Genomic DNA, 25508 nt, shown 5'->3' with positions numbered 1-25508 from the left:
AGCCACTAGGTCTTCGATTTCACTGTTTGGACACTGAACCAGTATTATATTCTTTGAACCGCATGCGATTGCGTTTCGACTCGGCTTAAGAAAAAAACGAAAAATCACATGTGATTTTTTTAGCAGAAGTCAGAAGGTCTGTACGGGTCTTAATATTTTGCGAGTGACAACTCATATCAAAATTAAGTCTGGCAACTCCATGTAGAAGATGGCGGTTTTGACATTTATGTGTGTCAAGGTAAATTGTCAAATAAAATAATTTTACAGGTTTTAATTAGAACGGATCTAAACTATTCTGTAAATCAAACACTGTGATGGTTCGTATTTTTCGTTCGATTATGGACATATTTTTTTTTCAATAATGTGTGATCAAGTATAATGCTTCTTCGGACTTCTTGGGGCTACGAAGTCCCCAACCGTCGTCAGGCATTTTATCCAAATTAGGACTCTTACACGATTGGTGCGTCGTTTAGAGAAATGCCAGGGACGTGAGATTTGTGTGTGTTGTAATTAGTGTTTGTTTCGCGATGGGCGACAAGATGAACGGAGAATATTTTCCTCCTGACACTTCAACCTTCAATTTCAACAATGTGGTGAGTAATTGCATTGTTACACTTTTACTTACTCGTTCCAGCAGGGTACTTGCTTATTGCAGTTTGACAACGAGCCTTGATCTCTCCAAAGACCATAAAACAAAAGTCTAAAGTTATCTAGAAATTAGTGTTAGAGCAAACAGAAACTGTTGTCTATGCAAGTATTTTAAATTGTTTTCCAGGCTTTGTTTACCATATTTTTTAAATATTAAAACCTATAAAAACATCTAAATGTGGACATTTTTAAACAATAACCATTTTGCATGCTAAACATACATGACATTTATTTGTAAAGAAATAAACTTTCTGGGCTTGAGAAATTACCAATATTGATGAATCATTCATTAACAATGAATATGATATGTGATGTACATAATTATTAACAGTGTTCTATGAACAATTAAGATTTAATCCCATTAATCCCTCATATGCAGCCTTTCAAAATTGGCTAGTGAAATTGTTACTAACATAGTTGAGTGCCAATCGCTGGTTTTTTTATTATGGGATATTGCTATAGTCATGCTGGTACTTAATCTCTAAAACCCAGCATATGACCCCTGGGTGGTGCTAAATGTGCAACAACCTGGCAACCATACTGTCTGAGCTCACGGTTCTAGTTACATGTCACATGACAACATAATGTCTTAAACATAGATTTATATTCTTGTGCACTAATCTAGGTATACGCATGTACACGGCCAAAGCACATGGGAATGGTTAGTTTTGGTTGGTGCCACTTTTAGCAATTAAATGGTTGAAAGAAAACGATATTGTGAAATTACAGTGACATATTAAGTAGTTGTATGTGAATGCAGTATGTTTACTACACAGCTAGTACTGTTTAGCCATATGATTAACAAAGAATATCAAATGTCATAAGTCACACTCATAAAAAAATAAATGAATAAATAAATTGTTTATTCTCAAAATAAACCCTTTTTTGACAACATTAAATCTTCTAAGAGTTTTGAATGATTCACGGTTATTTTCATTAGACTTATATTGACCGGGATATAGACCGTGATTTATGACCTTTATCAGGAGCTCGACAAAAATCAAAAAGGTAATCACGGTCTATATCCCGGTCAATATAAGTCTAATTAAATTTTCTGCCAAACTGCAGGACAGTTTGTTGGCAGAGGGAACTCCCTTACATAATATAAGTGGGTAGAACTATCTTAGTAAAGTTTACGCTTACTAGGTACAGTTTTGATGTATTGCTTACAGAAAGTTTTAACTTCAATTTATCTATGAAAAATAACTATCTAAGTGGATACATTTTAGGTACAGCTTTGATGCAATGTTTACACTTTACAGTAATTTCTGTTGCTGCTGTTGCTGTTGCTGTCTGTGAGAGTTCAAGTTGACTTCATGTACAGACTAAAAAAAACAAATTATTATAAAAATTGTGTGTGAAACTTCGTAATGTGGAAATGAGGGTTTGGGTTTTCAAAATTCCAATTGGCAACACTGAGCGTTAAATGGTTAATGCTGTCAGTGAGTTGAATGTTTAGCGTTGATTGTTTAGCGCTGTCAGTTGGAAGTTGCATTCATTGCAAGTTTCACTTCAATAATACTCTAGCCAACATACCACCCAAGGTGTGTATTCAATAACACATGCTGCATGTGCATGTCATCTTTCTAATAACAAAGCTGCATGAGCAGTTCAGCACATATGTCTGGATTAGATAATGACATGTATTGTTTTGCTCACAGTTGTTTATCTTTAAAGTCCTTATCAGTATTATTATGTAAACAGTGTTCATTATGAAGTGTTTTTGATTCATCAGTTCTTAATAATACATTTGTTGTGGTTCTTAATAAGCCATTTTAAAATCCTTAAGCCCCCTTCCCCCCGAAGGTGACAATGTATGTGGTATGTGTTTCAGTGACAGTTATAGTCTTGCTCTAGCTAAACCAGACTTCTTGCAGTTTACTTATACCAGATCTTTGCCAAGAGTGTACACTGTGTACAGAGTATCCTATACGGAGGTACAGGTTCCATCTTGTGAGTGTCCCAAAGGTAATGGTTGTATTATTCAGTAATCCAGGTCGCAGTTCAGACCTCAGGCCAGGTCAGCCAGGTCAGTTCTATTGCAGGTTTGAATGATTTTAGGGAAAATGCAAGAAGCAACCAACAAACTATGCACCCATGTTAAGATGTTGGAAATCAGTGAGACCTCTTGAATTAGTCTGCCTTTTCTCACATAACTTGTTAAAGACATATAAGAATAAATATAGGTATTTCACCTACTGGATATGTGCAAAGAGCATGGGGGGAGGGGGTATAGTAAAACAATCATGTTGCATGCATGACATTACTGATAGTGACTATTCTGCAACACTACTCTATAATGGAACAGCAAGCTTAAAATCCCAACACTGAATAACTTGTTACAAACATCACTGTAAAACTCGGCGTGTGCCCCATGCCCTTTTACGGCGTACGCTAGCAACCATGTCATTAAAATCGCCACATTTAGTGAATAACTGTTAAGGCTGTTACAAACATCACTGTAAAACTCGGCGTGTGCCCCATGCCCTTTTACGGCGTACGCTAGCAACCATGTCATTGCCAGTGCAGATCTTCAAGTGTTTCGCCACCGAATTTAGTCATCAATGCAAAACCCTGTTAAGGCTGCAACTTTGCATTGACAAAAACATTTACGGTTGGTTAAGTTAATTTCGTAACATTTAATGTAACATGCGAAAATGTGTCTCTTATTTTCAAACCTGGGTAAATCCATTCTGCTTTAAGGTTGAATATATAAAAAATATAATATGATCTGAAAAATAATCAACCTTAAAACAGAATGGATTTACCCAGTTTTGAAGTTAAGCGACACAAATAATATCTATATTCGCCCAAATTCTCTGCAGTTAAGAGCACACGCTGCGGCAGCATCGCCATACAATCGTAGTCTCGTTTTTTCGCTGTATATTTCATGCAAGGTTGGTTATTTTGTGCCCCTACCCATGCTTTTAACTTTTTAAGTTACAAATTATAAACTTCACCAAGGTAAAACGAGCTAGCTCTACTACTTACTTTCAAAATGTTTCTGAATAAAATGTGTGCTTGTGTAAGTACTGCATGGTTAATACGAATAAATGTTCTCCACGCTTTAAGGCAACACAAACTTGTTAAATGCGTTCATCCGTTTTTGCGCAACCACTAATGCGAGTGAACCAAGGAAACTCAACTTGGTTAAGTGTTATTTCTACCTAAATACCTAAGCAACGAACTACTGGACGTTTGAACTGGTTGGTACCTATCTACCTAGGCTCAGTGATTTTTTCGGGCATGGCGTTCAATAATACGTTGCCTCTGCGTGTGCCCCATGATACGGGCAAGGGCAACATCCGCTCGGTGTACCCCTTACATTTCATTAAAGTGTCGAAAGGGCCTCTACGCGTTGGCTTCGGCCCCGCGCACGCCTCCCAAAGGTCCGGAACACCATTGTTCCGTGATGGGAAAGACATATGAATAATATTGAAAAGAAATGTATTCTTCTCCCAGCAGTCGGCAGTGCTTGCTTTTTATAACTTTGGATATTATTATGCCAAATAATAAGTAAACTATTTTATTCATATCTAACAGAATTATATTTAGAACAGGTAATAACTAAATAAACAAAGAGTTGCTAACTAACATTGTTAGTGATTATTTTAAGGAAAGCCAAGTGAAACTCAAGATTTCAGATTGTGGCTTGTTAACTGAACCGACTGGGTCTTGTGTCAGTCTTAACAGATATGACACACGACGTGTCCTTTAGACTACCTGACTTTCTTTTGCCAAGTCAGATAAAGAGAGCCATGCGTGTACTTACACATTAAAATATCACTTATGAGGAAGTTAAAACACCTCATTTTATCATTTTCTATTTTGCTAGTTTGCTACCAAACCAATGAACAATAATGGTAACTGGATCCCACGACAGACAATGCGATGTGGGGCAAGCGTCTGACACAATTAATTTGCGCGAGACAACGCCATATTTGCGTTTCGTTTTAATTAAAAATGACATATGATTAGTGGTGCCTGGAGTGCACATACGACCATTTCTGTTAACGTGATAAAGGTTACTTGCTTTTTATTCTCACAATTGTAATTCACAACACAAATGAAGCTTGTCTAGCAGCTTATATGGGAAGCGGACAAAAACTTACAATAGAAATGTAATTGTTTATTTTATCAGTGATCCGGATTTCGATCTATATATAATTATAACAAATGCCTCTTTATGCGCTAACTATTACATATTTATATACTACTTCTGGGACACCCACGGAAGGAAACGTACACGGTTCACTTCACGGCACGGTTCAATTGTGGCGTAGACGAGAAGCTGGCAACTTTTCCCAACCCCTTAATTGCTAGGAGCGGGACTGAAATTTGACCAGTTTTCAGCACTCAGCCTGCCCCTTATGGGAATAAAGGCCTGAATACAAGCATGCAATACCTACATATAACGTCTAATCTAAGTAAATAAATGCGATTTGGAATAAAACAAAATTTGACACAAAAAAAGAACGTAATTTATAAAACTTGTCTAAGAATCTTGATAAATTTACTTGAGCTCTTTATGCATTAAGAATTAGGTCCTTGAACTTTGTCAGACTGATGTCTTGTGTGCGTGTATCGGCTATGAGAAAGATAATACAATTTTTATGATCCCGAGGTCGCATGCCAAGTCCGGGTGCCAGGGGCGGACTGGTGCTAGCGTGAGCTAACCCCCCCGCTGCGCATCTATGAAAACGTTAACTGATCATAGCTTTAATTTATGTGCACTAAATCTATGTACATATAATTTAAATTATTGAATCGTGTTTCATTCATCTTATACATGGTATCTTATCAGTATCACCGGTACCATGTATTAATTGGTTTATTAAGAAAGGTTAAGCATTAAAATTTATTTTTATCCCTCTCATCTCGCAAATTATTGGGTATTCCGAACGTTAGATTAGAAAGGCGTACTCGGACCCGAAGCCAACACATAGTCCCATTGACTTTCATGAAATGTAAGGGGTACACCGAGCTAATGCTGCCCTTGCCCTCGCCAGGTAAAAACTAAATACTATTTGAGTGTTGATAAAATCTAAAATAAACCGATCTATTGGACTAAGCTGATAAATTAGATACTGGGTTATGGCATTAAAAACTGGACGCTTGGCTAATAAAACGCCACATTTCACCCCTGGACCTGAACCATATAGCCCTAAAGAGTCTACATGCCAGACGTAGAGAGCCCTGTTCCATCCCTTCAGGTGTCAGAACTCCTCATATCAGGTACGTGGGTCGCTACTCGCCAAAAGCTGCCCTGCATTGACTGATTGCTTTGGTAAAACCAGTGGGCGATGAAGACGTCACATCACTACGCCTAGTATTTCTTAACATATTTCCATAAAATTAATAACCGACTAATCTTAATACAATCACTTTTTTTCAAATTTAGAAAACCTAACGATTTATAGGATGCTTTTGTATTATGTTACTTTCACTATTTCAGCATCACTCTGACTCAGTATGATTCAGTGCCCCATAAAGTTTCGTGCACATTCGATATAAACTTTATAGTTACGTACCAGTCGCGTGTTGGCAAAACCTATAGCTACCTAGTTGGCAATGCTCTTGCTCAGTTTGGTATTATCAGCCAGTTCGGATTCGACTTGCGAAACTTATGCTGCGTTCTGGTCTGCCTCGGGTGCAAGACAAAAAATGGATCCGAATCCGTGTACTAATAGAAATAAGGTTACTAAAGTGAAGAGAGTGTACCTATTCCTATTTTTATGAAGAATAATATTACTTATATGGATACACTGCCTGAGAGGAGGGACCTCTCCTATGTGTCGGACATCAAATCTTATAAGTGACTTAAACACCGTTCCCAACATGAAAATGGTTTCGTTTTGTAAAAGAAAAGTTCGGAAACTGGTGCGTGATTCATAATCGTAACGTAGATGTTATCAATCCACTGCACGTATAAAAACTCAAACTCACATATCATTCACTGCTGGAATAAGTAGGTATACTTGTCTATGATCAGAAGCGCTAATACAAACCCTACCTACAAATCCTACAATCTGCTTGAAGCCAGACACTAAATAGATTTCCCTGTACGTACAGTACAACATTCTGTAGAACAAGGGTTAAATTACATTGTATCTTGCAACTATAAGTACTATTTGATTACTATTAGTACTATTTGGTATTTTGATTGACGGACTAAGATTTAGACACGCTTAAATCACGTGTAATTAAAATGCTCCAAGGTCCTACGAATTTAACCGATTTTCGATCAACAGAAGTGACATGCCGTGGACATGCCTGTTTTAAGTTTATTGACGCCCTTTTAAAGTATTCATTACTTGCTGTAGGTACCTGTATAAAGTTTCATGCTTGCCTATTATTTTAAATAGTACATACTCATACTCATTCACTTGCTGGTTTCTATATGTATTTCATCTATGTGAATGTGTTTTATTCATTTCTTTAAAGGAAGTTTCATATTACCTACACCATTGATTGTGATGAACTGATGACTTATTTCGATTGCATCAGCTAATTTCGTATTACGTCGATAGCTTCTGCAACATCCACAACAATATTCGAAGCCGTAGCGTCGGATGTTAACTGCAAGAACCGTGGAATTTCCATTAAATCGTAATGTTCTTTTTACGCAACTCCTAATGGCTTTTTGACCGGTGAAGACGGCTTTGTTTCAGTACACATCACTCTCAGCTTAGAAGGTGCTTCTTTTACAGCTAAATACCCAACATCTCTTAAAGCTGCAATACTAGTCAAATATCTATACTAGATAGTATTTCTAGTACTTGCCTCACTGGTATTATTACAACATGAAATCACAATGTCTTCCTGATCGTTGATTAAATTCAGCTAGGTATACAAATACAACCCACGTTATAGTTTGAATCGAAAGCCGAAACAACCGCCGCTATTGCCTTAATATGTGAAAACAAAAATGGCAACTTTACCAACGCGTGCCAACGCCATATCGGCTTTCTAAGTTTCTATAATGTGCATATTGGTTTCTAACCGCAATTTGTCTACTTGTCTGAATGTTACATTTTACATCGAGATTGTAATAGCTCAGTATATCCTCATTACCTACGCTCCGCGTCGAATCATATCTGGGCGTAACTTGTGCGACATCCTTTATCGATCAACTTTAACAATTAAATGGTAACCTTATTGCTACTGATATAAGGTATACGTTCCGAGTTATCGTAAAAATATGATACTGTCTGGCGTAAGTTATTCCCATATGAAAGCTCAGACACGTGATCCATATTTTGTTGTTTGAAGGTTTATTCGTCGTAAACGGCAATTAGTTACTTTCTATTCTATAGGAAGATTTAGAACCAGTTACAATTTTAAATGCTAATTTACAAACTGTATTTATGTCTATGTCTGTAGTGTTTTTTGTTGTTCATTCAGTTGATTGTGTGTTTAACTAAATAAATGTAAGCATCTACGCATACCTGTTTCCGTTTTAACCAATACGTATAATATATTGTTAATGAAATAAGCAAGTTATTGAATAAATCTCAGGGTTCGGATGAGTTTTTAATTTTTAATTTAAAGTTATATCTACTATTCAAAGGCTAGTCAGGTTTCCGGCTAACCAATTTTTAATATTAGTAGGTAAATGACGTACAGAAAAATGGCCCCAGGCTCTCTTATATATTGAAATTTAAACTACAGTAATATTATTATATTTGCCCGTGTGGTGACGGGTAAAGAATTTCACCAGCCCCGTTCTTTTCGACCTTCCCGTGGGTGTCGTAGAAGGCGTCTGTGGGATATGGGTTAAATTGTGGCGTAGGCGAGAGGCTGGTAACCTGTCACTGCAATGTCACAGTTTCGTTTTCTTTCAACCCCTTATTTGCCAAGAGTGGCACTGAAACGTTCCCATGAAGGGGTTGGCAGAGCACATAGTTTCACGTACTCTGCCTACCCCTTCATGGGATACATGAGTGATTGTATGCATGTATATATTCCGTGCTGTAGTCTGTTGCGTTCGACTGAAACTTTCAAAAGTAAAGATGTTGATTACGTATGACGATTACGATTAGAAGTTAGTTAAAAATCACCGTTACTAATAATGAATAATTAATTGTAAATTTAACGTAAGCAGTCATTGTCGCCTATTCTGAACGAATATTGAAACTTTAATTAATAACTTATTGAATAAAGTATTTCTAGGCATTTATTTAATTAATTGTTATGTAAAAAGTAGTAAAACGTCGCCCCAAAGAAGTGCTCACGGTATATTTCGTACTAACATTATAAAGTTAGGGACATGCTAGTTCCATACGTTATTTAGTGATCAGAAGTATACTATAGATGAACGAATGGTTCGTCCATTTCAGATTGATACCTTGCAAATATGTTGCCTATTACAACGTCTTTAGCGTATTGTTCGAGAAGTGGAATCTTGATAAATAGATTTTGGATCTGGCTTCGTTTGACTAGCATAAATAGATTTTGTACCTTTAGTTACACAATAAACAAAACGTTGCAAAATATAAATGTTATAATAAATTAAAAACCTATTTACTATTTACTGATAATTTTTACTGCAATTGTTAATTACTGTCAACGGAAACCATATGCTCTACAAAGGTCCTTTTAGATTACCTAGAACGTGGCGTAAAGGTGTTAATTTAATTACATATAACAAGATTTTGATAAGTCTACTTCAATAAGGTTACAGATGTCGTGCGAAATATTTTCCTTCGTATTTTCACGGAAACTCTCGGTTTCATATGTTTCCAAAATCTAATGTATGTGTGTATTTCTACATTATTACTTTGAATAGGGTTATTCAGTTAAAACCGAAATAAATTACACTTATGAAAGAAAAAGTGACCAAGTAGTAAATGAGTAGTAGGCCTTAGGCACTAGAGTGCCTGAGGCTGGAATCGAACCAGCGTACTCTGCAATCGCGGCAGATGCCTGTTTATCCGCTCGGCCACCCAGGTCACAGTTGATCAATATATCAACAGATTCAATATAGATTATAATTTGACTTGTGTTAATTAGGGTTATTCGGTGCAATAATGTGGAAGAAACTGTACAGAACAGACAGTGTCATTATGCTATTGATAGTTGAAGATACATGAAGAATGAAATACGTCATAGTATGAAAACGGGAATTGAAAAAAGTAATTTTATTTAACTATATTTCTTTAAATTTATCATTACTATTAGTAAAGTTAGTCGTTTGCATTCATACTCTTAAAATAGTTTCATGTACATTTATACTAGTACGTTGCAGAAATAAGTAGGTATATATATAATAATAATAGGCTACATTTAATTAACTCAATTTTCCGAAACCCGCAAGTGGTTATATTTCTAATGATAATTTATTTTTACACAAAGTATGGTAGTCCTTGTTTTAGTATAATTAGTGAAATAGTAGTGTGTAACAAGTAATTGCCAGGTGAATACTCGTGTAAGTACGGTGCGGTACGTTAAGAATGAACGATTTCTAAACGGTAACCCGCATTTCCTTGTCGTCACGCTATTGCTGTTGTCACTGCATGTGATTCTATTGAGGACGTTTTCATAATCTACATAACAATACTGTGTAAAATTTTGCTGGTAAATAAATAGCAGTCTTTTTGCGGGTATATATTATAATTTATGGTTACTGGCCTTGATTTTAAGCCCTTAAATTTAAATATTGTAATAGTTGTGACTTGTGAGTGAACAAAAAAAAAACAACAATAGTTAAAACGTTTTTATTATTATAGCGTGGGTCTCTGACCGTGAAAGTTGCTACAACATAAGAGTATTGTGAGATTGGCCGACCTCGTATTAGAGGATATAAGTTCTGAGTAGGTTTCAGCTAGGTCTTTATGCGTCATCCTACACCTAAATGAGACATTGACTGATGTATAGCTTAAATTATACAAGGGCAGATCTGGTGTCGTCGCTAAAAATCTGCAAATAATTTTACGTTAGGATCTGAGCTGCTGTATTTGGGCACAAAGTAATTCTTAATGCTATTTATAATATTAGCAACTCTTATTAGGCTTTGAACAAAATATCTAGCGCACATTATAGTTCTCAAAATAAAACTGAACCTGCATTACCATGCATCATCATTATTATTATGTTATAAATAAATAAATAAATATAAATATTATAAGGACATTCTTAACGTCATGCTCCACGGCAGCGCCACCTTAGCTTTGATGAACATAAACATATGGGAAAATATCTATATAAAGTCTATAAAATTCTAGACTAGTTAAAAAAATATCTATGTTTCTAGTTTCGTCGTGAGCTCTTATACATTGTGGCGTTGCTGTAGAGCATACTCCACAGCAGCGCCACCATAAAATATCTATTACTGCATATGGTACAGGCACGTATATGGCTTCAAATAATTCTATAACAATTCTATATTGGCCTAGCTTACAAAATCCCTACTTTTATTTTGCATGTAGGAAAATACGATGCCACAAATCTTTTATAACAAATAATTATCGCAGCGCCTTAATAAAAAATCAAGGCAAACACACTAATAATTTTGCCGAGATTTTCAATAAGGCGTTGCGATAATTATTTCTTACAAAAGGTTTGTGGCATCGTATTTTCCTAAATGCAAAATAAAAGTAGGGATTTCGTAAGCAAGGTCAATAAAGAATTGTTATAGAATTATTTGAAGCCATATACTTGCCTGTACCATATGCAGTAATTGATATTTTATGGTGGCGCTGCTGTGGAGTATGCTCTACAGCAGCGCCACAATGTATAAGAGCTCACGACGAAACTAGAAACATAGATATTTTTTTAACTAGTCTAGAATTTTATAGACTTTATATAGATATTTTCCCATATGTTTATGTTCATCAAAGCTAAGGTGGCGCTGCCGTGGAGCATGACGTCATTCTTACACAGATTGACTGAGGCCCACGGTAAGCTCAAGAAGGCTTGTGTTGTGGGTACTCAGACAACGATATATATAATATATAAATACTTATATACATAGAAGAACATCCATGACTCAGGAACATATATCTGTGCTCATCACACAAATGAATGCCCTTACCGGGATTCGAACCCGGGACCGCGGCGTAGCAGGCAGGGTCACTACCGACTGCGCCAGACCGGTCGCCAAAGATGTTATACTTAAAAAAATTAAAAATGCATATGAAATTGCCGAAAACTTCAGTACTATAGTCATAAGTTCTGTCTGTATAAGCTTTGTTATGATCATAAATCAGACACCTTAATGTTATTTCATAGCAACTGTTTAGTGGATCTGTATAGTTTTATGAACAATCCTATAATTTTGAAATATGCATAATTCGAACACGTTCTATTTCGTTTCATTGAGATCTATTGATACAATGTTGTCGGGTCATAATGAGTAGCCAAACCGGTGCTAATATACCAACAATAGATTTAATAACAGTGTTACGTTATTCTGTTACAGAGTCGTAATCTTGATCAGCATTACTATCGATGTTATCAACAACTACGGGTATATATCTCTTTGGCTACTTAGATCATCTTCTCAGGCTTTCGATGGATGGTTTAATTGATTCTGATTCTCACGACTCTTATATTATGTTGGCTTTCTATAAGTTCTGTTTACTTTTTTATTGAAACGTACTTAATGCTTCATTTACGAAGCACCCGTCTAAATGTCAGGTCAGATGTCGAAATATCGAAGTCAGTTAATAGTTTATAGTATCTCAGTTATGATGTAAGTTACATTAATGCGTTATTGGTTTAATTTCCTTATTGAAATTACATTATCCTAGATCATATAATTCTTACCGCTTTTTGTACAGTTAGCATGAAACATATGGTACTTAATTGATATATCTCTTATACTTTGTATTCTTAATGTGAAAGTAACTCTTGCTATCTGTCTGTTCATACATAAACCGATTAATTATCCGTTTAAAAAAAATTGTATGTAAATATGTAGGTTGAAGCACGAGGAAATAGGGTAGCATTATCAATTGTCATCAAAGATTTCATATTTTTGGGCACTATACAATCTATACATTTATAATTATATAGGTAATATAAGCAACAGCTAACATACGCAACAGCTTTACAGGTATGTTTACGTAGGCACAGAATTAACCTCCATAACGCGTTACCCGTCACACCCTGTATAGGATTTGAGGTAAATGCACCGAACTTAACCCAGATTTTTAGGGAATATGTAATACTTATTCAATTTCAAACCAACCAGTACTGCTTCTATTAGGTACGTTATCAAACGCTTAATGCATTATACGTGTTCTGATAACGGTTATCGGCTAATGTTCGTCCACTAGAAATGCACTCTGATCTGGAAACCGATCTATTTTGGTCCAACTCGTTTGTCGACGACAAATTATCGTGAACGCTTTACTCCATGCATGTTGATCTTGACTAGTGACTAAACAGTTAAGCCATACACAGTATGTTCCACAGTAATATTATTTTGCAGTATCAAGAGAAGAGTATATATTATTGTTACCTATGTATGTATTAAACTTGACAAATATAATATATGTAAGTATTTCTTAAATTCAAACTCTGCTAAATACATTTTACTGTAAGGTTGATTAATATAAAAAAAATATTATAATCTGAAAAGTAATCATGTATATCAGAAAGTTTGCCGAATAACCAGAGTTTGAAGTTAAGCGATACATATTTACTCGTGGCGTTTTCAACTGATTAGCAAGTTATAGACTTTCGAAGAAGCTTTTATAACTTTAAATCAGATCGTCCGTACAAATCGGATTCATAAAATTCAGACGCTTTAGGGCGAGATGTTATAGGTACTTATTACCAAGTTTATTATGATGCTATGTTCTGTGATCCTGCTGTATAGTGGTGAAGGTGACCGAGGGAGTGTGAGGCGGGTGTCTCCTAGCGACTTCTAAAGCGATATCAACAACGCGTCCGGTCGGCGTTTCATTTTGCCGCTTCGATTGCGCCCGCACTATTGTCACGACAATTTGTTAACTTGATTTGATGCACTTTGTATGGAACCATGCAATGCATATGTACTATCGAATGCTGTTCACTGATGGTGATGCCGAGTAAAAGTCAATGTGATTAACGTTTAAGTAGATCCACAGCCAGTCAAAAGTAAAGTCACACTGTCGCTTACTATAGGCACGGTATTTGTTTGTATTTTTATACGAATTACCTGGCATGTCGTACAATGAGGCTATCAGCTTCTTCCGGTTACGTTCCTATGGTTTACCCTGAAATAGCAGAGCAAAAATGAATAATGGCCAAGCTTGAAAACTTGATCCGCAGACTCAACATTTACGGTTAACTTGGTGCGTAAGGAACTGTTTCCAACCAAAATTAATAACCAGCATCCCACCAACATCGCCAGCACTACAAAAACATACGCTCCTTGTGCTACAGAAGTTGTCGAAAATTATCTCTTGTCGAAAATTAATAGGACAATTGCTATTAATACAAATGTTATGTTAAGTGCATTTAAGTTCTTTTACGTATTAAAATAAAAATTATGTGATGGTCAAGTTTAAACGTATATAAATACTAAAAACATTGATTCTGAATAGTAATATAGTAAGTTGTGAGTTGTGATCAAAATAAATAATCAGTCTTGCGTGTATAGCGGTACGAAACGATACGCTAAATATATATGGTAGGAAAACTATTTGTAAATTTCGTGAGAATAAAAAAAAATTGAAAATTTCATATTTTTTTTATTATTCGGCCGCCATCTTTATTTTTTAAATGATTTTAATTTTTATATAAATAAATGTTTTAATACAAACTGATAGCTACCCCAACCATTAAAAAAAAGTATAGTTCAAAAACTTCTCAACGGACTTTGCTTTGACGATGCGATAGACACCCCAACCATCAAAATCGGTGCAGCCGTTACGATTCTAAATTTTTTTAAAAATATGCGGCCGCCATTTTGGAAAATAAAAAACGACGCTAAATATATTTTATAGATAATAGATAATAAGTAATAAGATGACGTAAATAATAACTGACGTCATTATTTATCAGGTAAATAATACGCAACCAATTACTTTACTGTTTGGCACGATTGGCACGAAGTATGTACAATGGTTGACATTAACCTATTTAAATGGCGATAAATAGCAGTAAACTAGTTGTTTCGGGGCCGCCGCGCCCGACATTTTCTCTAATCCCCAAAGCATAGACAATCCCTTTTCTAGCACGCGAATGGGTGCAGATAGTAGACTTTAAAGCTAGTAGGTAGTAGAAGTAGTAGCCGTAACCCCAGTAGCAAATTAGAAGGCCTTCGAGTTTCAAACGAGCGAAGGTAATTGATGGAAAGTGATAGCAATGCAGAAAGTTCATTCGTACCAAGTAGAACCCTCTGAAAGAGTCCAATGAAAACTGTGACCCCGCCCACGGTGTTTTCAGTCAAAGGAAATAGTAAATCCGATGTACTTTCGATATGTTTAGGGAAATTAACGATAGAGGGCGTGAAAATCAATTATATGCCGTAGTGCAAGTTGTTCGCTAGATGTCACTGTTACGTCCGCAAACTAGGTAATGACTTGTTTTCGTAAAATGTAAGCATTTTTTGATGTCCAAAATTTTCGCTAGATGTCGCTGTACCACCCGCAAACTAGCGAACGGCATTCTGTGGCTAATTACATGTATTAAATTCTAAATATTATTAACGTCCTCTTTTTTTGGCAAAAAGGTTAGCGTTCAAAAATTTATTAATGTGACTGATTGATGAATGACCTATTTAGTATGTATGTTTAAAGAGTCCACATGCTTCATGTTCTAAAAGTAACCTTTAGGCATGGAAAGTCACATGAAAAGTTGTCGTAACTTAATAATAGATGGAGCTGCATTCGAAAATCTTGACTGATAACTCTATACCATACTATTCAATATACTCTATGACCCCGCCCACACAGACAAAGTAGATAAAATGTTCCTTGCTCGTTCGTTTTCGTCACACTCAGTTTTTATCAGGAGAAGTAGATATTTACCTATATCAACCACTCAGCGCACTTGAAATATAAGTACTTAAGGCTGATATTTAATTGTCAGTTTGGAACTGTCAGCATAATATAAAGTTACATATTATTACATACATTTATTTATTCTAATTGCTCTTGTAATCAATCAAAATCATCTACGTCACCTAGAGTAACGCGAGTTGACTAACCAAAGTACCTAATCAGAATCACAGACTCACCCGCAACTTTTTAATCTTTAATACTCTCGTAGTGTCAATGTATTTAAAGGATATAGCTAGTGTACGATCTGTGCTCAGTTTATTCAGCTCAAAGTACCTAATATAATAAGAATCATGCACTTTTGAAGATCTAGCCATATGAAATAATCTCTTTTCTCTTCGGTTAAATTATTTAAAGTATTGCTATCATCCGTCACTAAAACGAATTTAGTGACAGTTCAATACCTTAAACGACTCAGCAGTTTAACTGCGTAGGTCAATGCCCAATGGAACTTGACCGCACCAAGCTCACATAGATTGCATAACCCTGAATATGGGAATATTTGAGTAATATATAAATATAGGTACCTCGATGACAACGTTTGATTTTAGCTACGATTAATAGCGATGCTACAGTCGTTATATAATATACTCTTAAGCTTTAATAATGTGCACACGACCGTACATTACCATTCACGACTCTCCGGTAACATTATACCAATTTATCCGATGCTATCATTCTCAGATTATAACGATTGTGTTGCTTAATCCTATTGTCTCGTGTCTTATAATTGATACTCCGATTCTATCAATAAATGTTGAAATAGACTGACCATTTCCTTGGTAGAGATGAGATAAAGTATAGTGGTCAAGCGTAAAGATAATATAGTGTTATAATATAGGAATAAATTTACTTATACGAGTATTGTAGTAAACATTAAGAGGTAATTTTTTGTAAAACTCTTATCTTTCAATTTCATATGTGTACTATATACATCCTCAATAAATAAGAAATAAATTTGTCCATTATGTGGAAAGGTTGACTGCGAAAATTAACGAAATGGCTATCGATTTCTTCTCAATCTTCCGGTTCAATTTCTCTTGAGTTAATAATCTGTTCAACTCTTGTTACGTCGAATTACCCATTAACCATACGCTTCCGAGGCAATGAATTGCTGTTTATGTGCGATCGATCTTTTTCTTTCGGCAACCTGGAGAAAGTTGGTTTATCGGTAAGTTATCACACCACAGTCAATAGTTCATAAGTGCGGATTCATCCATCAATCAGCATTAGTCTGGTTAGTACGTAACCGAGATTGAATATTTATGTATTGTACATTTGACACTTGCTGACGATTTGACAATCGAGCAGTAGTGTCAGTAGTGTGATCTATTGTAAAGTTATAGTCGTTTAATCACATTCTCGATTAATTTTCTAATGGAACGTACACAAAGCGCACTATTGCAGGCAGATTTATTGATGGGCGCGGCGGGTTGTTAAACGAGGTAGGTAACGATTGTCAGTCAGACCCAGGTGCTTCTGGGCACGACCGCTTAATGTAAGTCCTTATCGTGACTACCATGAATTTAGGCGTGGCTGTGTTTGCAATGAACCACGTCAGTGACAATGACAACGTCCGGATAAATTTGTACTTATACATAAATATGAGATTTGATAACAAAAAGATAATATGTACTACATATTAAAATTAGTTCATATTAAGAATAAGCTAAATTCTGATAATTCCAGTAATATTTTAAATCTATATATTTACATATGATTGTCACGAAGCAAATATCTTATGCGCGACAGTGGATTTTAATCGGCGAAAGTACTTGGTTGCGTTGCGTGTCAAGTTGGCTGCCGCGCCATTGCTGACATTAGACATTTTCTACAGAATAATTAATAAACATAAAAATACGTTTTATTTTTTTAGATATTAATACAGACCAATGAATGCAATATATGTCCTAGTTCTCTGTTGTATTGTGAAACAATTACCTATACATACTAGTAGAGCTGCTGCAATGGCCTGACCGACTAGTAGGTTCTTTCGTATCGAAAGTAGGCAATTCACTTAACACTTACACTGTTAGTCAATAGTTGTCAGCGGACCATATACGTTGACAAACGATCACGTTATCACTCTGCTGACTTGCTGAGTATCGCACTGCAATCTCTACCATTACCGGTATTTGCACAATCGTACATTGTCAGTCCCAATGGCGAAATTAGATCACTATTAACAGCTGCCTCAATAACAACACTCAAATTTGGCAGGTACTCTTTGCTTCTCACTAAACAGACTAGATACATAATTATATATTATTGTACTTAATTTCCTTAACAGTCGAATAGTGACAAAATTTCACCGCCAGAGGCTGGTTAATAAAAGTGTTTCGTGACCACGGGTCATTCATTTGACTAATGACCATTTTCGACTACGCCTACTACTTATATTGTTAATTGGATCATCCACAACCTGTAGGTAACTGTGCTATGATATCAAGTTAATAATTCAATTGGAAGCGTTTAATCGTTTATTTATTTTCTAATAGGTGTCTAAGGTCGACTACCAGCACGTCATTAGCTGGACGTCATCCACTTACTCTCGCTTCTTCGAAGACTGATGTAATAAGCGGGTCAGCATGTCACTTTCTTCGTCCACCGCTGGCTACTCCATTATATATCTCACGTACGCATTTGATTAAATCAATGTTAGTCAGTATAACCAGAAGACACTTATCGCGTCACAGTACAAAAAACATCAGGTTATTTTGGGATTGCATCAGTAGATTTTAATCACCTCCGAGTGTAAAAACTCGTTTGCTGAGTCGCGAAATGACGAGTTCACAAAGTAAACTTTCTTTATGCGTGCATTGCCGAAATTTCTCCTTATACACGTGCCTGTCTCTTGATACAATGGCTAAATTAGTGTGTTTCGCTTGCCATTGTTGTTATCGTGTGACAGAGCACAAACTACACTAATCACTTGCGTATTGTTGCAAAATCTGAATTGACTGCAGTATGAGGGCTTCAATATTTTAAACTTTTCTTTGATTCAAACTTGAAAATGATAGGCAGATTAGTAGGTATGCATTTGCATATTTTTGAAATAATATTATTTGGCCAGAAATAGCACACCAACGGGAGCTGTGGAAATCACCGGGAGAGGCCTTTGTCCAGCAGTGGGACACATAAAGGGGCTATTAAAAAAAATGGAAATTGTTATTTAAAATACCGGTCATTAAATTACTGTTTAGTTTTCGGTTAGTTAATAATGTCAGCAATAATGATAAATAAAAACCAAGTAGGTGCCAACTAATGGTAATTAGGTAAAAAGCGGCCATTTTACTACAATATGACGGTGACTACTTTATTTCACTCAAGGGCTACGTAGATATAAATTATTAATTATTATTTTGGAATTATAACTGGTCGTGATTAGCGTCTATCATCTAAATTGATGTGATTACTCATTTTCAAGTCATCCAACGCGCGATTTCGAAGCGGATAGCGTTTCATTGATTTCATTCTTTCGTTCCCTCATTATACTGTCATGTGTCAGAACGGACACGTATCTCCGTAGCTTCAATCGGCCTTGTTGTAATAGGATTGCGTGCAGACTTCACTTCACCAACAACGGCATAACTGGCTTCGGGTGTGTGCCGTATAGGGTATGCAAAAACCGGTTAACTTAAAAAACCGGTTAATAACCGAGACTTTTCCTTCAAAACCGGTTAACCGGTTATTAACCGGTTTTGAGGATTTTTAGTAAATGGCCGTACTACGCAATAATTACCATTACCTTTAAGAATTCTGATGTTGATGATATCGTAGCAGGTATTACTTGCACGATGAAGATCATTTTATCCAGTTTTTGGAAATTTGGTAAATGCGGAAATTGCTAAAAAAGGCTTGTGTGGTTTGAATGTGATTCGTCAGTTTTGCGTTTTCTAGGCATGTCGCGGCCCCTAGTAATACAAGCAATTGATGTAAGAAAACCAAGATCTCCATTTTACCTTTCTTTTAAAAAATATAGTTTGAAATATACGGTAGACTCCGGTTACAACGACGCTCAAGGGACCGCTGATATTACGTCGTACTAACCGGATGTCGTACAAAACGAATTTCATTTCTTTTAATTAAAAGTAATATCTACATCTCTATTATGTACTAAAACATTTCAATCAATAGGTTTATTTACAGGGTATTATTATCATAGTATTAAGCCTGTGTGGTGACGGGTTAAGAATTTCACCACCCCTTTCTTCCCGTGGGTGTCATAGAAGGCGACTATGGGATATGGGTTAAATTGTGGCGTAGGCGAGAGGCTGGCAACCTGTCACTGCAATGTCACAGTTTCGTTTTCTTTCAACCCCTTATTTGCCAAGAGTGGCACTGAAGCTTTATTAGTTTCATGTGTTCTAGCTTATAACATTAGACCCGAGGCGAACAAATTGTTAAAATTATAAAAGCAATACTTCAAATAGTTACATGGCCACAATGTAATCTTGCTATTTGTTGTAGGCAAGACAGGGGGCCGTGCTCGGGTGGAAGTAGCATTGTTTCCTCAATTTACTAGTAAAACCAAAAACGTTCGCTCGTCGCTGCAACCGGACTTGACGGACGGATTCTGTGTAAAATGTGTCGTAAAAAGCGGCTAGTCGTTAAAATCGGAGTCGTAATAAACAGATGTACTTTCATACTATCACATACGAAAACCAAATAAATACCTGTGCTTATGTCGTTGTAAGAGGTTGGACGTTAGGTCTATGCGGAGTCGTAATATACTAACCGGACTCTACTGTATTGTATAAAATGTATAATTGAGTAGACTCGGGACTAATTTTTAAAATAAAATCATTACAGATAATAATGTTGTCAATGAAAAGTAATGAATAACTCTTTATTATTACAAAACATTAAATAATTAAATAATTTTTGAACCTTTTAATGCCTAATTTTCCAAATTTTGAGAAATAAATACAGTTTCGGTTATTAACCGGTTAGAGACTATAAAAACCGGTTTTTAACAGAGGCCAAAAAGTCTCGGTTAACCGGTGCCGTAACACTGCGACAGGCACATGCAGATGACACTTACCTACTGGGACAGTTTCGCCATAGTAATGTTTTATCTATGATCGAAGTACAAGCATTCAGTTAATATACAATTACATATATAAGCTATATAAGTAATATAAACTGATGAATACGTAAGAATGATGATGAAAAGATAAATCAAAGTCAAGGTGACATAACATTTTTTTCAGTACAGATGGTCGTTTTTTAGGGTTCTGTAGTCAACTAGGAACCCTTATAGTTTCGCCATGTCTGTCTGTCCATCCGTCCGTCCGTCCGTCCGTCCGTCCGTCCGTCCGTCCGTCCGTCCGTCCGTCCGTCCGTCCGTCCGTCCGCGGATAATCTCAGTAACCGTTAGCACTAGAAAGCTGAAATTTGTTACCAATATGTATTTCAATCACGCCGACAAAGTGCAAAAATAAAAAATGGAAAAAAATGTTTTATTAGGGTACCCCCCCTACATGTAAAGTGGGGGCTGATATTTTTTTTCATTCTAACCCCAATGTGTGATATATTGTTGGATAGGTATTTAAAAATGAATAAGGGTTTACTAAGATGGTTTTTTGATAATATTTGTATTTTCGGAAATAATCGCTCCTAAAGGAAAAAAAAGTGCGTCCCCCCCTCTAACTTTTGAACCGTATGTTTAAAAAATATGAAAAAAATCACAAAAGTAGAACTTTATAAAGACTTTCTAGGAAAATTGTTTTGAACTTGATAGGTTCAGTAGTTTTTAAGAAAAATACGGAAAACTACGGAACCCTACACTGAGCGTGGCCCGACACGCTCTTGGCCGGTTTTTTTTTTACGCACTAGTTCGAGAAGTGGTTCGTTATATAACAGGTCGAAACTTCGGAGGCTCATCTGTACTGAAAAACGTCGTACGATACACGTGCAAAAAGGAAATTCGTAACTCGTGTCGATTTAAAACACTCCCTTCGGTCGTGTTTTAATTTATCGCCACTCGTTTCGAACTTCCTTTTTTACGCACTTGTATCGTAATGTACTATTTCTTGTTCATGAATAAACCAGACTACATGTACGGTGTCAAAACAAAAAAGAAAAACAGTAACTGTTAGTTAATACTGTCAAATTAATATTCCAACAAAGATCTCATTGTTTCAAAAATGACATCTGAATCAATATAAAAACATTTATTACATTTGACTTGAATTCTAGTTACACATGTGGTTACATTGTATAGACTAGTCGCACGCCTCGATCGCACAAAACAAATGTTTAGTTTCCACATCCAGCTATTATTGTAATTGTTCTCAGTCGAATTGGCGAGAATGTCATTTGCAATCGCGGGCCATGTGTGTCAATGCTAATACAAAACACCCACTGCAGAAGGTCGGTTTGAGGTATCTTAAACAAATAATTGAAAGCTGTTTGAAGATTGATTTCTAACCTTCAAAATGAGATAAATTGCTAAAAGTTGTCTATAAATTGCCAGTTATACAAACTATAATGGTTTGGTAAACATGTTAACGTCAAGTAAAATACAAAAAGGAAGATTTTAAATAAAGAAACATTGCACGTTGCTTTAAATAAATATATAGTGAACCAATAAAATATATTTGTTTCCACATCTAATGCAATCAAAATAATGTTAATGTAGTTCTGGACCACATTCGAATGCAAACGGTAAACGTCACGCCCGTTGGGAGATCACATAAAATGATAGGAAGAAATTCTACATAAACGAGGTTTCCTGTGAGGCAGCCAAATGCACGTAGCCGACTAGGTATTTTCACTAGCTTTCACAATATTGTTATATCATTGGAGCCCCATGCGATTCCCATAAAAACAGGGAAAGTGTGCAATCGACGTGCGGGCGCAGTCTCAGACACAAGCCTGCGGGCTCGCGTCACGCCCATCCCACTCTAAAGCCAAAAGAAAGTGAAACTTTTTCCACAGACCCTCTTTGACCTTCCTTGATATGTGGTGGGCGCGATTTGACAAGTCGAAAAATTGTTGAACCAAAAGTTCCGCATCATTCAGCAGTTTCATCACGTCTCCTCTCGTCATAAAAATCTATAGGTAATTAATTCAAACTCATAACAAAACTCAAATTGATGCATCTGTAGCTTGGTTGTTTAAAATTAGTTAGTCTGTTGAAGGGCAATAAATTGGACCTTCGCGGTCGGTCGGTGACTCCGCCCTCGCGTTCGAGGCCTTTGTAGTTTGTACGTGTACCTAAAAAATCCAATAACACTATTTAAATACCGGCATAGACAAGACAAGGAAGTTATTTTAACCTGAGTTGCTTGACCTCAAAATTGTAAAATACACCTCTCAATTACTTAGTAACAAGTTCTGAGTCATGCATAGCAGTTTAGTTGGGTCATACCTACGCGCATCACTTTTATCTAAAGAGTTGCCTCAAGCCAATGCCATTAGAAGAAGAATACTTTGATTGATCGATCAATTTGAAACTACTTCCGGTATTTTATATTCATAACTGGTCATACAGTCAAACTTAAATGCACCTGGAAAGAACTTTGAAATTCAAATGACGCAACAAAAACCATTGCGTATATGAGGCCTTATATTATTTATTGCAAATAACGTCAGCCAATACAGTAGAAAATGTTTTGCAAATTGTTTGTAAAATTATCATTTCTAAACAGGCATTTACTCACAAAATATTACATTGAATCCATTGGCGGTGATGTCGGGGGCAGGCACCGATGCGCCGCAGTTCCCAATGCCATCTGATAAGGTTCGGTGGTGACTGCTGTCTTCAAAATATTGATTACCTTGCGGCATGTTTAAGCAAATTGCCCAGAACAATAACTACATTACTAAGGAAACCTGAGGCTATTAAATTTAGCAATACATTTAATATTGTTTTTACACCGGGCAAAGGGCGAACGTTTCTCATTTCAAACATTAGGTATACCGAACTACCTTTACCACGACTACCACGAGCTTAGCACTGACGTGACACGGACATGGCGTTCGATATCGTGTGGGATAAATTGCTTTTTATGCAATTATGCATGTCCCTCATACTATGTGAGCCAGGTGTAGGTCATCATCATCATCATCATCATATCAGACGAAAGACGTGCAGTGCAGGTGTAGGTATATGTAGAGAAAAAGTTACGCAGACGTCAGCGAATATGTCAGCGTCAAGCTCTTGGTAGCTGTACCGTACTACTATACAGATATTGTAATTCTGTGCTGTGAATGTAATAGTGTAGCAAGCTAGTAGAACGAAATGTGTCTTCATTGTAGGCACAATTTTGTACTAGCAACACCTTCAATGGTACTACGCAACCCATCAAATATTATCATTATCTAATTGCGTTCTGTACTAATAGCGATGCATGGACACAGGCATACAATTATTACCAATTATTTACGCATAATTGTGTGTTACGAGTTGGCTAATACCAAATGGTTGACGAGGCTAACTATTGCCGCGTTTCGCGTAACAAGTGCAATGCAATTACTCGAAACTAGAGCATAACTTCTGTGCAAATGTCTGTTGATGGATAAACTCGATGAATTGTTTAATCCACTCTCGTGTTCAGCGTTCTTACGCCGACATGCCATGTTAAAATCTCATCATCAAGTTACCCCATCGCCGATGTAGATCAGATACGAAAAGAGATGCCGCAATAGATACAAATATATATAAAAATAATAATTTAGAAAACGTGAATTCTCGAGGTATTATTTTTCAAAAACGAAGATTTTTTAAAACTTAGGCAATATATACAGTAAGTAATAGTCAGATTATTGACTATTTTACTGAAGATTTCTCGGGATGGGAGGACGGACGTCGGACACACAGATATAATTTGAGGTACCTATCCATACTTCCATACTAATATTATAAATGCGAAAGTAACTCTGTCTGTCTGTCTGTCTGTCTGTCTGTCTGTCTGTCTGTCTGTCTGTCTGTCTGTCTGTTACGCTTTCCCGCTTAAACCACGCAACCGATTTTGATGAAATTTGGAACAGACAATCTTTAGACCCTGAGACAAAACATAGGCTACTTTTTATTTCGAAAAAAAGGGATGAAGGGGTTGAAAAAGAGGTTGAAAGTTTGTATGGGATTTCTTAATTTTACATGATAAAACCATGAAACTTTATATTTTAGCACTTGATAAGAAATCATAAAACATATATTTAAAGTCACATACAGGTCGAACGCGATTAATTAACATTATTTTTACCTTTAAAATAAACATGGTGGGAAATAAACATTAACTAAAAGCGGGTAGATTATATTTATTTGTCTACCCCGAACATTTATATAAATTAATATCGGGTAGTTTTGTGTTGTTTACATCTCCGGTGACATTTTGCTGGGACGTCAGTCTTCCGCGACCACGGCCAGTGCAACCTGTCCGAAACGTTGGGAAAAAAGGTGAAAATAATGTTAATTAATCGCGTTCGACCTGTATGTGACTTTAAATATGTGTACAAAGCGCGAGAACTTAAAGTGTTATATCATTAAACATCTTGATAAGGGATAGGGATAGGGATAGCGATAGGGATAGCGATAGGGAAAGCGATAGGGATAGCGATAGGGATAGCGATAGGGATAGCGATAGGGATAGCGATAGCGATAGCGATAGCGATAGCGATACGGATACGGATACGAATACAGATACGGATACGGATACGGATACGGATACGGATACGGATATGGATACGGATACGGATACGGATAAGGATATGGATACGGATACGGATACGGATAATATGGGTATCGTTAGAGGGATACGGATAATCGGTCGGCGGTCTCTTACAATCAATGTGCTCTAAGACGATCGTTGTTTGCTTGCTTGAAGATTACGTTTGCGATAAGTATAAGCAAAATGTAAAAAA

At 36.3% G+C, this 25508-nt stretch overlaps 1 protein-coding gene across 1 annotated transcript in view; it reads left to right on the top strand.

Annotated features, from left to right (window-relative positions):
- Window positions 1-203: 203 nt before the first annotated feature.
- LOC125239796 (serine/arginine-rich splicing factor SR45) overlaps window positions 204-25508 on the top strand; it is a 94402-nt gene continuing 69097 nt past the window's right edge. The window contains exon 1 of the mRNA XM_048147526.1: window positions 204-593. Coding sequence (XP_048003483.1) covers window positions 528-593 — 66 coding nt within the window. The 5' untranslated portion in view covers window positions 204-527. The remainder of the gene's footprint in view (window positions 594-25508) is intronic.

This window comes from Leguminivora glycinivorella, chromosome 1, assembly GCF_023078275.1.
Source record: "Leguminivora glycinivorella isolate SPB_JAAS2020 chromosome 1, LegGlyc_1.1, whole genome shotgun sequence".
NCBI classification, from domain to species: Eukaryota; Metazoa; Arthropoda; class Insecta; order Lepidoptera; family Tortricidae; genus Leguminivora; species Leguminivora glycinivorella.
The sequence above is the reverse complement of the archived record's forward strand: the minus strand, read 5'-3'. Positions and strand labels throughout refer to the sequence as shown.